This window comes from Accipiter gentilis, chromosome 5, assembly GCF_929443795.1.
Source record: "Accipiter gentilis chromosome 5, bAccGen1.1, whole genome shotgun sequence".
Taxonomy (NCBI): Eukaryota; Metazoa; Chordata; class Aves; order Accipitriformes; family Accipitridae; genus Astur; species Astur gentilis.
This window is the reverse complement of record NC_064884.1, coordinates 36,123,020-36,137,303: the sequence shown is the minus strand read 5'-3', so window position 1 is coordinate 36,137,303 and position 14,284 is coordinate 36,123,020. Positions and strand designations below refer to the sequence as shown.

General features: G+C 38.1%; 1 protein-coding gene across 7 annotated transcripts in view; it reads left to right on the top strand.

The window, feature by feature from the left end:
• Nucleotides 1–14,284, top strand: part of UTRN (utrophin) — a 389,337-nt gene that overhangs the window by 162,798 nt on the left and 212,255 nt on the right. For 6 of the 7 annotated variants that reach the window (XM_049799497.1, XM_049799498.1, XM_049799496.1 and 3 more), the window contains one exon: nt 3,417–3,606. In XM_049799497.1, coding sequence (XP_049655454.1) covers nt 3,417–3,606 — 190 coding nt within the window. Of the gene's footprint in view, nt 1–3,416; nt 3,607–8,431; nt 8,649–14,284 lie in introns of those variants that run through there. The other variant, XM_049799503.1, reaches the window with a different exon arrangement.

Sequence of the window (14,284 nt, the reverse complement as noted above, 5' to 3'; positions counted from 1 at the left end):
CCAGCCTTAGGAAGTTGAGTATCTGTGTTGTTTTTTAACTAGGGATAGAATGTAAAGGAGAACTCCGAGAGCCAGTGGGTAGCCAGAGCATGGACCTGCTCAGCGTAACTCCATAGGGCAGCAGAGTAGAATCAAAAGGGGAGAATGTGCAGTGAAAGCACTTTTTCAAGGGAATGAAGGTTTTTATGCTTGCTTTAAATGCAATAAATAGAAATACTAGTGAGCCTTGAGTGACAAGGTTTACTTCATGTGGCAGATGTCAGGACATGCAGGGGTTGTATATGGAGCAAGCATGTGGCCCTACGGCTTCTTATAAGCACAGATCTGCATTTATAGCATAATGCTTTAAAATACCAATTTGTTCCCATGCTTGGAGGTTTTGGAATGGGTCCTTAGTAACATCACTTTGGAGAATCACAGTCCTGAATAGCACAAGAACACTACCGGGGAGACTGTAGCCATGGCACGTAAAGTTGAAGGAGCTTATTTTAAAACTGTTGGCATTAAGAGATTGAAGCTCCCAGGCTTGACATTGTGTAAAATGGATACTCTGCCCAGTGAGTATTTATGTTCTGTTTTTATACTTTAGGGTGAAACTGTGGTAATGCTTTGTGTTTTTGCAGCCTCAGTAATGGATTATAGTTGATGTCTGTTACAGTTTCAGATGTTATTTTCTGACTTTCTTTTATCATACACTTGTATGCATTGCAGGTTTTTCGTTTAAATCTGAAAAAATAATTGGGTGGAAGAGAAATCTGAAACAGTGCCATGAAAACTTAAATAATAGAGTTACAATTTTCATTTTCTTGGATGTGACTTTGCTAATAGAATCTGCTTAGACCTTCTCCACTATCACTGTGTTAAATGAAGTTAGCCACATTTGTAAAGGATTCTCCAGGTTCTCCTTAAATGTAAGTTTTACATCCTGGAAGGACCCTCTGTCTTTTGAGACTGTTCTAATTGTATTAGAATTCTTTGAAAACGTGGGCCATCTTTTTCTAGCAAGGGGTAGTCGTTAATCTGCAGTACAGAACTCCCCATCATTTTCTATTTTACATTTACATTCTAGCCTTTACTGGAAGGAAATGAAAGTATTTGTGTCTGCTGTGTAAAAGTATTGCTTGCTACTGCTATACAGGTCCTCTTTAAAAGCACCCATGTAATCTTAGAACATTAGTTGTAAATCTGCTAATTTAGGCTGCTGGAGTATGTATTTAGTGAAAGGGATGATTTTCAGCTTTAATTCAAATACCATGACAGCAGTGGGACTGTAATAGGATTTCATTCTTTCCTTTAATTTCAACCAAGCAAAGTTTGAGAAATTAAAACTTCAGGCTGAAGATGTCATTCTTCAATGAATGTTATTAGCTACAAAGTTCAGGTTGTCTCAAGTCCCATCTAGTACATCAGTACTTAGGCTTGGAGATCTGGGTCACTTACAGTGTTTCATCCTTTGGGGCTTTTCTTTTGCTTTGAAGGTCACCTTTATTACCAGTCTGTTCTTCCTGTTGTCACTCCTGTTCTTCCACCTTTGGCCTTAACCCCCTGCTAGGGAAGAAAATCCCTGCAGAGGGAAAGGGTTTTGAAGTCAGAGTTCATAACTGCTTTTATGTTTTTCTTGCAGTTCCTTGGCGTGCTCTAATTTTTGAGCTGGTGCTTGTTATCTTTTCTAGGCAATATCTATCAAATCATTTGTAATCTCTAGCATGCTATTTATTATGTTTTCTCAAGAGTGGGTGAAGCATTCCAGGGCTTCAAGTGAGAAGCAAGAATGAATGTTTCTTGCCCTGCTAGTCGTTTACCAGTAGCCAAAACTTGGGTGAGCATGAAGTCAGGAGTGATTCACACAATCTCATTTTGGATAAAGCAATTATTAACAAGTGACATAAAACCTAAACTCCTAAAGTGGGGGTTGAAACACTACCTTTTTGCAAGTAGTCTCTAGAAAATTCAGTTGGTTATGCTAATACTTAGGAATGTAGGCCTGGCAGAATTGGAAGTGCATGAGATTTTCTTACTGTCCTTGAAGGAAAACGGCTTTTGCTTGCATCTGTCTTTCCTGATGTGCTAGAACACCAGAATACCTGATTTGAAATACCATCCTGAATGGTAATGAACATCTATAGCTTCTTTTCGAAAAAGAATATTTTAGCTACTTTTGAACTTGTGACTCTAAACACAGTGATTCCCTAATGCTGCTGAGCAGTACTGTTGCAACAGCATGGCAAGGAGGAAAGGAAGCAGAAGACACATAAGTTTGGTCCTGTCTGGAGAAACATGTTCAACTCGTGAAAATATCAAATGCTGAGTGTTTTGGCCTTGTCATACTTGAAATTAAATATCACTTTACCCCTGAAATCTTACAATATGATTAGTGCTTGATGTGAAAATGAAATTGAACTTGCTACTTATTTAGCAGCAGCATTCTAGATGGTACCCCTCTTAGGGATTTCTGTACGGTGTGCTGGTGTGGGACAGCTTGTTTCTTTATTTTGTCCTGATTTTGGGAAAAGGGATACTGCAGAATAACTACCTCAAATGGATGATATTTAGTCTGTCATGCTTTAATTAATATTGTTAATCACAGGTGACTGTAACAGTTTCTCATCTGAGTTTCATTTCAATGACAAAGAAACAGTTCTGTTATGCAGAAATACAACGTGATCTTTTTCTAGGAAATCTTTTGAAGTTGCTTGTCAACAATATAATCCAAAGGTTTTAAATTAGTTCCTTACATCTTAAAAAATCCTCTTACAAACAAAAACTTTTCTGTTTGTACCAACCAGAGATCTTTTGGATTGATTGAAAATTTGGACTACATTCTGCCAGTCTTTTTTTAGATTTGAGCATGTTGAGCATGGTTTGGCTGTCACGATGGCAATATATTATTCTAAGTGATAGCATCAAAAATCTTGTCTTTTAGCAGAGAGAAACAGGTATTTGACTTTTCATCCCTCAGCACTTTAACTCTTAGAAATTTAGGGAAATATTTCTGCCCATTGTAAAAAAAGGAAGAAAAAAATCCTTCAAACCCTCAGCGCTTCTATTCTGTATGATTTTTGTTGATGAGGAAAAACATTCACACTTTTCACACATGGGAATAACACTTCTACCATTTGGGATAGCATAAGTCCATGATAGTAATACCCAAAAAGCTAGGGTTTTAATTAAAAACTTTATTTCCACATGCCTTTTTAAAAAGGGCTGTGACATATATAACCAGTTCAGAACATCTGTGGGTAGCTATAGATATAATAACCAGAGAAAAAGTGATATAAATAATGATAAAACAAGCTGTGACATATGTATAGTTTTTTAATAGAGATAACTTTCAGATTTCCTTTTAGTAGTTTCATTATGATGTATGTAATGCTGTACGTTATGGGGGAATAATCTGACACTTGTCTTGTTTTCAGAGCTGTTGATAGGCAGAATTTCTTGGAGACAGAGCTGAAGACAGTACAGGCCTCACACAAGGATCTGGAGAGCTTCCTAAAGTGGCTTCAAGAGGCAGAGACGACAGTTAATGTTCTAGCAGATGCATCCCAGCGTGAGAACACTGCTCAGGACAGTGCCTGCATAAGGGAACTCAGAAAGCAGATGCAGGTGAGAAACAAAATATACTGCTGTTATTCTTGCTTTTTCTCAATGGCAAATGTTATAAAGTAAAGCTATCTACTAGAGTGGGGAAACCTGCAGCCTATTGGAAGGTGTTTAAAAACCAGTATTTTAGAAGTCAGGTGTGTAAAGGAAGCAGATTTTTCTTCCTAAGGTTTGAAATGCGTGTTTAGTGGACCTCTGTGTCACTGAGGGCTCTTAAATGTCCCTGGAGGGTGACTGTATTCAGGAACGTATACTTCATTAAACCAAGTCATGTTGTGTGATTGTCCAACCAAACAATTTAAATCTACTTCCCTCCAAGTAAAGCTCTCCTGGGCTGCACCATCTCCTATCCCTGCCTGCTGCCTTCCTCCTGCTTTTACAGCAATTCAAGAAGTTGTTGTGCTTGGATCATCTCCCTCTCCTGCTGCCCAGCAGCTCCCCAGCTGGCCTTCCTTCTCGTGCAGGGCACAGACTGGAAACCTGAGAAATAACTGAGGAGACAGTTACTGACTTCACTTACAGTCCTTTTTAATATATGGACACCCTAGCTTGTCTAAAATCTAGAAAGGAGATCCCTTCTCCCTGTCTAAGAAGCACGGACTAGCCGAGTACCACATTGTTGGGCTGTTCCTGCCTTTGCACATCCCATACATCTCCTTTGGGGAGGTAGGAAGGAGAGAGAGGAGCTGAGTTCAGTCTGCATTAAGGGTACAATGTATTGAGGGACAACAGGAGGGAAAAGGTGTGGAGACCTGACAGCTCTTCTAAAAATTACTCTCTTTGAGTCTGTGGCAGCAAAAGGTTGAGCATCACTGGCTAAAAGGATTTTGTATTTCTAAGATATATGAATTTCCTTTGTCCTGTTTACCTGATGTGAACGCTTTTCATGTGTCATCTTTCTCCTGAACGTTTTAATATTTTTTTTCTTTCAATTAGATTGCCTCATTTAGCACAGTTATTTTGATATGCACAGAACTGGGTGGCTAGATCAGTTACTAAATCCTGCACTCTGGGTTTGGAATAATGTTGCCTGTGGTCTAAGTTCATGGGGTTTGAACAGCTTATAGTGAAAAAAAGTGCTGTTTTCAGTAGTGCTGTTAATCTGAACATACCTAGATGAATTTATATGAAACAAGACAGTTTAAAGTATCTGATAGCAAGCTACTCACTGTAATCATAAGGAAGAGAACAATATATTGTGGAAGCTTGTGTCTGTTGAAGATGACATGTCACTAACCAATGTTTGTATGATTCTGGTCAATCAGGTAACTCATGCTTAGACTAGTCTGTAATGGCAACACCTAGAAGTTAATATTAGACTTTTCTGTTGGCAAAGAACTCCAAACAAGTAGTGTAGTGGAGGTGGAAGAGCTACATGGGACCACAGTAGGCTAACAACATGAGGCAGTGCTGTGCATAGACTTATTTCTGCATTACTTTGCCTTCTGTGTAGTCAGTCACACCAAGATAAAGCTGTTATTTCACAATTTGCTTGTTGGCTCTATGCAGCCGTGAAGCACCTTGATCATGGAAGATTGTTCGCCCTTCTTCATTGTATTGCAACCTGGTTAAAATTGCCAGAGTTGTGCTGTGTGAGGGGAGAACTGCCGGGCAAGACTGCCTGCTGTGTGGAAAAGGTCTATGGTCTATGGTCAGCCAGCTCTTGACCATGCCCATTGTCCTGGCTTGTAACCATTGAGAAGGCAGATGTAGGTGCTTGGGCATGGCCTGCCCTTGTTCAGCATCCCATTACCTGATACTGTCCATCTTTTTCTGTGACTGTATGCTTCTACACGCTGTGCGCATGAAGCATAATCACTTAACTCACCCATGACTTTACATAATATTGTGAGCTTTTTTCAACTACCAAAGGAAGTACAGCATGTCAAAGACTATCATAGCATAACGGCTTCTGAAATGAACTTTGTTCCCTACTGTCTTTCAATCGCACTTTAAATATAACTGAAGACATTCATATCATGACACTGGCAAACACTCAAAAAATCAATGTTTCTGTTTTCAAATATTTGTTGAGATAAACTTTTGAAAACAAAATGAAGCTCTAATGTCTTGCTGTACCTTAAAAAAAATCCAGCCCACTCCCTTGCAAGTTCTTAAGCTTAATATCTGATTAAATAAAGATCATTTCCTGTTCTTCCCCTGCTGAGTGGTATAAAATAGCAACATTCTTCTCTTTGTGCTTTGAATATGTGAAGAAGTATTTCTTCTAAATGGTTTTAAGAAGAATGCAGGGCTTGTGACCTTCTCTGTTCTATGTGAAGATGCCTCTGCCCCCAAGGCCTGTGCATTGAGTAAAACTTTACTATGAGTTTAAGGTATGATAAATTCTTGGTGAAATATGTGCTGAACATAGACGAAACATGATGATTTTTTGTTGTTGTTGTATGTCATGTATTTTCAAAATAGGATCATCCGTTAAACTGACATCTGTGTGTGTGCATGGGAGGACTATCCTCCATTACATTTTGGGGCTAACTTGTTTGGCTGCAGCTCAAGCCACTCTACAGTGGAATCAGTGATCTGGGCACTGTTGAAGCCTTTTTTTTTTGCCTTCCATTGTGATGTCTGAGGCCAGCAGCAATACTATGTAAATAATGCAAACTTTGAGTGTGGTAATAATTTCTTTTTGAAAAGGAGGAAATTCACGATTATATCATCACTCTTTCTAATTCATTCTCTCAGTATCTAAATGTTGCAGACGACTTTCCTTTCAGGTTAGCTGAAACATTCCAGTCTGTTACAAAATATTTAGCAGCTACCTGAAAGAGGTTAAAACCTAATTTGGAGCAAGATGCAGACAATGAGCTAGGAAATAGTAAGAAGTAATGCTGGGTCAATGTGTGTGAAGTCTTGTGCCTGCAGATGTAAAGGTGTTCAAAATAACTTGAAAGTTTTGTTTTACTGTAAATTAAAATCAACATGACCAGTGGTGGGCTGTTTGTTTGTCTCGCTCCTTAATTCAAAGTTCTCTACTAGCTGGGAGGGAAAAAAGCAGACCTGAAAGAAGGCAGGTGTGGACCGTGGGTTCTGTCTTACACAGAAGAGATTTGAGCTCTTGCACAGTGATTTCTGAATGCCTCGGTGTTTTTGGACTTGTGCTGCTTTGAAGGCTTCTTCAGAAGATGTTTGGTAACAGCATGTCAGCTAATGAGGGTAGGCTAGAGCTGGTAGGTTAAAGGAACAGGCTTGTGGTGGGAGAGAAGAGTTGATACAAGTCAGGAGCTACGGAGTACGGGGGGTGGTTCAAGTAAGTGGTGAAGGTGAGGAAAGAAGGTGTCTGGCAAGGTGGAGAGTACAAGTGGTAAGATTTCTGTATACAGAGTGGAATGAAGGCTCTGCTTCCTCAGAATGATGTTGTCATTGGTGCTGGACAGATTAGGAACAAAACAGAGTACAGGTAAAAGGTGTTTGCATTGATTCAGCTCTAAAAATGAGGATGAAAAGGTTTTGTTAGCAGAACTGGATGGGAAAAGTTTTTACATCTACTCTATGAAGAACCTGCACCTGGTATTCATCCCCTCAGATGGAAAGTGCCTGAGAAGAGGCAAAGCAGTGTATAATGCACTGGCATCTAAGCGATGCATTATCTAGGATCATATGAACTTGCTGTGCTACCCATAGTTGGTGCCTCCATACTGTGCTGATTGATGTTCTTGAAAAGTGTATGTACCTGTTCGTGTGGCAATATGCACATTAAATAATACAATTACTTGTAATGGTGTCTACCACATACTGTGTTGATAATGGTCTCCCTGAACCTTTGCTACAACAGCCTCTCTAATACAGATTTAAGTAGATTCATCATAGTACCTTTGGAAGTAATAAGAAACAGCTGTCTCTTGTTACGCTGCAGTATCGCCACACCTAGGGGTGTGTTGGCTGTATTGCATTGGGAGTGCCTCGCTGGTAGCAAAACACTTCCACGCTCTTGAATGTCCTACTGCCATCCATAGATGGCTTAAATAATTCTGCTTTGTCATGGGAAAAGCATCAAAATGGTATTAGCTCTTTGGATTCAAGGATGGCTAGGAAAAGGGGTGATGGTGCAACTGTATGCTTTTAATTTGTCAAAACCCTATTCTTTCTTGTCCTAATAAGTCATTCAGGAAAAGGTTTTAATTGAAAACAGCTCCTGAAAAACATTCCTACTTTCTGGTGCAAGTGAAAACCTTTGAGGTCCCTTTGACTAAATTAGCTTTAAGAGAGTTTTCATAGCAGAGGGGTTTACCCCTTGCAGTTTTTCCTTTTGTATTGGGTAATCTAGTTTTGAGAAGCTCCTGTATGATTTATTAGCCTTTAACATATAGCTGATATAATTAGGGCAGGTATTCCTCTGCTCCTCTCTCAAGATTTATAACAGAGTCTGTTATTCACTCACTCTCCATAGCTCTGCCAGAGCTGCGTTCAGTCTGAGAGCGAGAGCATCCTTTCCCAGAGTGAAGGAGCAAATGCTTGGTCTGCCGATAGAAAGCAGCTACTAGGGGAGAGCAACTGTTGTGATACACTGGAGCCGTCTTCCTGAAGGAATTCCTTTTTTTGTTCCTGCAGCTTTCAGGCTTAAATTAATAACCTTTCCTGGCTATTTAGTGCACTCCTGAACGGTGGCAGACGCTCGGCTGCTCAACAACTTCATTTACTCTCTGCACAAGCAGACCTGAGCAGTACCGGTTAGAGGGATCTGTGAAGGCTGTTATTTTTTTTTGGCATTTGTTTCGCGGGGTTATTTTGGGAGAGAAACTTATGCTGTATCAACCTCCTTTGCCTTTGAAACGTATAAAGCCTGTGGCTCGCAAAAGCAGTCCTGGAAGAGAGCATGCTCAGAAAGCTGGCAAATCATTGTCCAGTGACCGGGAGGAAATGATAGTTGCTCTTCATTTATAATGCAAATTCTGAGGTGTCTTCAGAAGTGTGGCAAACTTAAAATGATGGCTGTCGTGAGAACATCTCTGCAGAAAGTTGTGGTGTTGTTGCATCGTTTACAGAGGATGGCAGTTTCTTCTCCCCGTTACCAGAAGCTTTGTAAGGTAAGAAACATAAGCCCTAAATCTTGAGAGTGTTTAATGCTAACTCTGTTGTCTTTCTGAGATAAAAAGAAAAGAAAGTAAGAATGGGATGAGCCTAGATATTTTTTGGCAGTATCTAGTGTGTTTTTAAAGCCTGCCACGCTCTCGTGTGTGTTTTGTTAAAGAATGCAATACAAAAAACCCCTGTGCTTGTCAGAGTGATACATTCCTTAAAAAAAGTGCTCTCTTGCCTGCCATTTAAGTGTCCGGAAGGAAACTGTTAATGTTGAATGATCTTTTGTAAAATACTACCACATCTCCTTTTCCAAAGGAGTTGGTTAATTTGTGGTAAATGCAGTACTTTAACTCCTGGGTACCCATTATGTAGAATAACTGCATTCTTCTATGCCCAGTGTTTTTGTTTTTGAGCTTTTTGAAACTTTTAATTAGGAATGAGTTCAGCAGATTAATATGCAGCCATGAAATTTTTGACTTCACCTGCCTGCATTTATAGAGTTCTTTCAGAAATTAAAAATAAGGAAAAGTTGGAGGAAAAGCATGTTGACATAGGCTACCACTCATATTGGTGTTTTTGCTGTTACCTGTTTTGGTGGCTGACTATTTCTGCTTCCGTCAAGACTGTGTTTACTTTTTTTTTTGCACAGGTTCTGCAGTTCAGAACTTTAATACCGTGGTAATTATCTAAGCTACCTAGTAAAAATAATTTTTTTTAAGTAGGTTGATCACTCAACAGATTAAAATAAATAAATAAAAGAAATTCAAACTGGTCTGTAAAGTCCACAAGTTAATACTGCTGTGGTGTTGGTGCTTGTGTGGAACTGTCATACTGTGCTGTATTATTGGACTTTAATATAAGGATCCTACTTAGTAACTTTGGAAAAATATAAAATTGGAGAGATCTTCAGCTGTATACTGACATAACCTTATAGAAATTCTATTTGGCTGCCTTTGAACTTGTTTTTTTTTTTTTTTTTTAGTCTTGCTGATTGTGATACTTTAAAACTGTTTGTGTGTTTTGGTGAAACTACACCCGAGTTTTGCGTACAAGGTGTGTGAAAACCAAAGTGCATGACCATGTCTTGTTTCGACAATAAAGCAAAGCCACTGCCACTCACCATACTTGCTTCAATCTAAAATGTGTTTTCTATTGTAAGAAATACAAAAATGAGATCAAGTAAAAGAGATCCCACCTCTATAGTAGAGTTTGGAAGTAAGAAAAGGGTATAATGCAGTATCTGGTTCATAATGGTGAAGCTTATAGAGGAAGTTCTGGCATATGGGGAAAATCGCATTGTTTTCAAATGGGTGTTTCAGTGTGCTACTGTTTACAAAGCTGTACTAAGACATGTATCTTCATTATGAATAATGATAGACAGTAGTTTGTATGCATACAAGCTATTTTAATGAGCATGCCTCAGTTATTCTTGTCTTTATCAATTCTATCAGTAAACTGGCCTGTTAGCTTTTGTGAATAAGGCAGTTTTTTTCAGTAGTGTAAAGGCATGGTTTTTAATTGTCTTTTCACAAGCACTAGGAAATTAAAAGTGCTTTAAACCCTATTTAGTCACATTTTTGTGTATAAGCTTGTTTGTAACAACGTTTGTCACACAAGAACTATTCAGTGACTCTTGCAGTAATAATTATTTGTTAATTAGGCTGAGAGCCTAGTAAATGGTTGGATACTTAATTTGTTGAGTTTAAATCTACCCAAGGGGTTGTAAAAATCTTCTCAAAGGCTGTTATTAAAATATATTTTCTGCTTGAGAATCCATGCAGTGATAGCCTTGGGAATTTTTGCGTAGCTTAAAATTACACATTGTATGTTTTTTCTGTTTGTTAAAAAGTCATGCAGCTTAGCTTTTTCAGATGTCTGTGCTTAGTTTACTGAAAGTAGAATTGTTGGTCTGCCTGTAGAGTTAAATCCGACACTTACTGAGGAAAAAGGAATCATTTACAATCCCAGCCACTTCCAGCAGGTGTCAATGTAAGGCAATGATATATGGGAGTCTGGTGATGGAATTGTTAATACTTTGACGAGAAAATGGTATGGAAATTACAAATTAAAAGCAACTATGACAGCATGTCAGGAAGGATTTCTTGTAGTGCTCTGTATACTTCTGTCTTCAGAATTTCACAAATTCGTACATGTCTTGTGAACTCTGCTGATACACTAATATAGTTCAGTTCTGCCAAAGAGAAGCTATTTACTATACAGTATACGAATTTCTGCATTGTGTACATGGTAGTTGCTTTATGAACTAGCATCTAAATGTTTCATGTGAAGTGTCCTCTGAAGCATAACAGAGTGCGAATGAAATAAACATGAAAAAAAGTGCCAGTGAAATTCTTGAAGGTAGTATTTGTTTTAAACTGCAGTGTTTAGAAAAGAATAAACAAGGCTTTATTATTGAACTATACTGGGGAAAGTCATAATTGTTCCTCTTATTAGCAGTTTTGTGTAATAGAAATACTCAGTCGTAGTCTTCATTTTGCAAATTTCTTAAAAGCAGAAACAAAAATAAACACTTTGACATATTACTGCATTGCTGAAAAATAGGAAATCCAAGGTTTATGGTATTTCTTCTTTTGCTGCTTTTTCTTTTGCTGATTTCTTCATACCAAGGTGAGTTTTACCAGATGTAACTTTTCACTAGTATTGCTATTTGATTCCTTTACACTGAAATTAGTGGCATACTGGGGCAAAATATGTACACTTAGCATTATGCTGTCAGGACAATGTGTAATAAGTCTTGCTTTATTGTTGTTAGCAGCTTTTTGACGCTCAAAGTGAACAACCAGTAAAATGTTTCATAGGGGCTGTCATCTGCTCTGTGTTCTTGCTAATATGGGATTGTTCCTTAAAGAATGTCTTCTATTAGGTATATCCAACTAGCTCAGACAAGAATGAATTTAGAATTCCATTGGGAATAGAAAAAATCATGGTAAGGTACAAATCGATATATCTCTTCTGAGAGACAAGAACTATAATATTACTTATGAAAATGAAGTAGAAAATTGGGAAGCTTTCTCTAACTTCCCTGACAGAAGTGAAAGGATAGTGCATCTCTGTCAGAGGGGTAAATGATTACCTTGAAATACGTATCCTGCTTGTGGAACTTGACTGGGGTATTTTTTAAATACATTGCTATCATTCAGGGACTGGGGCATTCATGCCCTGGAGAACAGACTGAGGGAAATAGCTAGTAGCTGAGAGTATTTTCTTATTTCTTTTGTGATGACTTTTTGAGAAGAACCCTCTTTAAAAATAAATAATCAACCCCCTTCATATAAAATACTTTAAATCTCAAACCCAATCCAACATGAGTCTTCACTCTTGAAGTAATACATGGTAATTTAGGTGAGTTCCTGACTTCCTCAGCTGTGAAGAGAAATGATGCATCAGAAACATGTATCTTCTGGTCCTTTTTTATGAATACATAACTTAAAATGCAATTCTCTCATTTTCTGCTGTTTCATTTTTTTATGACTAGTGTTAAATTTATAAAACCACAGGGAATTAAAAGCACAGTGAATGCTTGGGTCAGCCAAAAGACTCTTTTGCTGTGGTACTGGTGATCACATTCCAGAGGACATTTACATTATGTTGAATTTTGAGAGCAGAAGCAAAGGCTCTGTTCTTATGAAGTTTTGATAAAAATGTGAAGGTTATGGGGTGGTGGGGCAAAAAAGTGTAAAAGGCTGTGTTGAGAAATGAGTAGGTTAATCCTGGTTCCAGTGAATTCAGCGAAGGTAAGTTTTCTAATGTCTACATGACTTGAAGTTGATTTAGAAAATAAATCATTGGCACTTGATCACTTTCAGGTATGAAATACAGGGTAATCAATTGTGGATGAAGAGGAGGCATTACAGCAGTGACGTAGTACATATATAGGGCAGTAAAAGTGAGAACAAAAGTTAATTTTTGAAGCATGTCCTGAAGTAGGCTACTATATTAAGCTAGTTGTTGGTTGGAAAATGAAGCAGTGCCTTTGTTGTCAAAAGCATTGCTAAATTATGCAGACAGTTTCTACTTTTTTTAGATGAGAAAGTTAAGTCTGGAGTGCTTGATATTGTTCTAGTCGTATAAGGGACATTCTAAATAGATCTAGATCTACCATAAAACCTTATAGGAGGGAGGAGGCCAGAATTAAAGGTAACTTTGGATATAATGACTCTTATCTACTGAAATACAAGGAGGCTAAAAGTGCACTGGTGGAAAAAAAAAAAAAACTATTTTGAAACAGTAGATTTAGTAAATAATATCTAATGATCAGCATCTCACGAGTTTAGGATTTACTGCTTTAGAAAACAACTGAGAAGTGTAAATTGTAACCACTCTACCTCTAAACATCCACACCTTGTTTGTGTTGAAAATGACTGTAGAAGAGCTGGCATCCGTTGTGATTTCATGAGATTATGTGCAGGAATGGGATGAAACATGACTTGGGTGTATGGTAAGCAGAACATGCTTAACATACAGCTAATGAAGACTTGGAGAGCTTAAAGTGCAACATGGTGTTTAGTGACTGAAGGGACAAGAAAACCTTATCATTTGGAGAAATGTGAATAGGCTAAGAATGCACATAAGTCAATGATCATTTAAAATGAATGAGATGGACATAATTTCTTTTTGGATATGGATTAAAAGTTGGAAAGCTGAAAACTTGTGGGAGAATACTTGAAATGATAGGCATCTGGAAGTCTTGAGAGATTAAAATTGATTTGTTACTGGCATTTATTATAGAATAATCACAGTAACTACAGAAGCTATGGAAGGCTGAAGGGAGAAAGTTTTTAATGGCTTTTTAAAAAAATGAGGTAGTTGAAACCTGGAAATGGCTATCCAGTAAGTCAAAAGACATGAAAATTAGAAATATAGACAACAAATGAAATTCAAGTTGGAAATACAATAGCTATAATGGAATTTAATTCTCCATTGGTTTCAGATTGCACCTTCGTATGCAATTTATCAGTGACAGAGACAGCTAGGGGCTTTGGTGTGTAGGCAAGATGCCATTTGTTAACTGTTAGCATGTTTTGGATTAATTCCCTTTGGAATTTTGGAGGGATCTGGTAAAAAAAAAAAAAAAAAAAAAAAGCAGTGGGATATCAGAGGGATATTTTTTTGATGAACCAGAGAGACACGAGATTCTGAGAACTCCCCTCTTCTTTCTGAGGATAGGATAAGTTGGTTCATGAAGACAAGTGATTGCCAGAGATGCAGATTCTGGTTGTCACTGGAGATGGAGCCAAGAAGAATGGGCAGAATTTCAGGGAGAAACGTATAGGTAGAGTATTATCTTGATAGTCAGATTTAGGAGCTTGCTAAATCTTTTTTCCCAAGAACCCATGTGTTGTCAGTCCTTAAAGAAAATTTTTTAGTAAGTCCCCAAGCAATGGTTTAGTTTAAGCCGTTTCCAAGCATAAAAGAACAAGGCGATTGTGAAGAGCCAGTGCCCAACCTGATTGCTTTCTGCAAGAAAGTTGCTGCTGTGTCTTTGGATGGAGGGAAGGCAGTAGTATTCCCTGTTCTTGACTTTAGAAAGATATTTGACACGGTCTCTGATAGTCAAATTGGGGGTATATGGACAGGACAGATGAGCCAAAAGGTGGCAAGAAAACTGGCTGGACCGTTG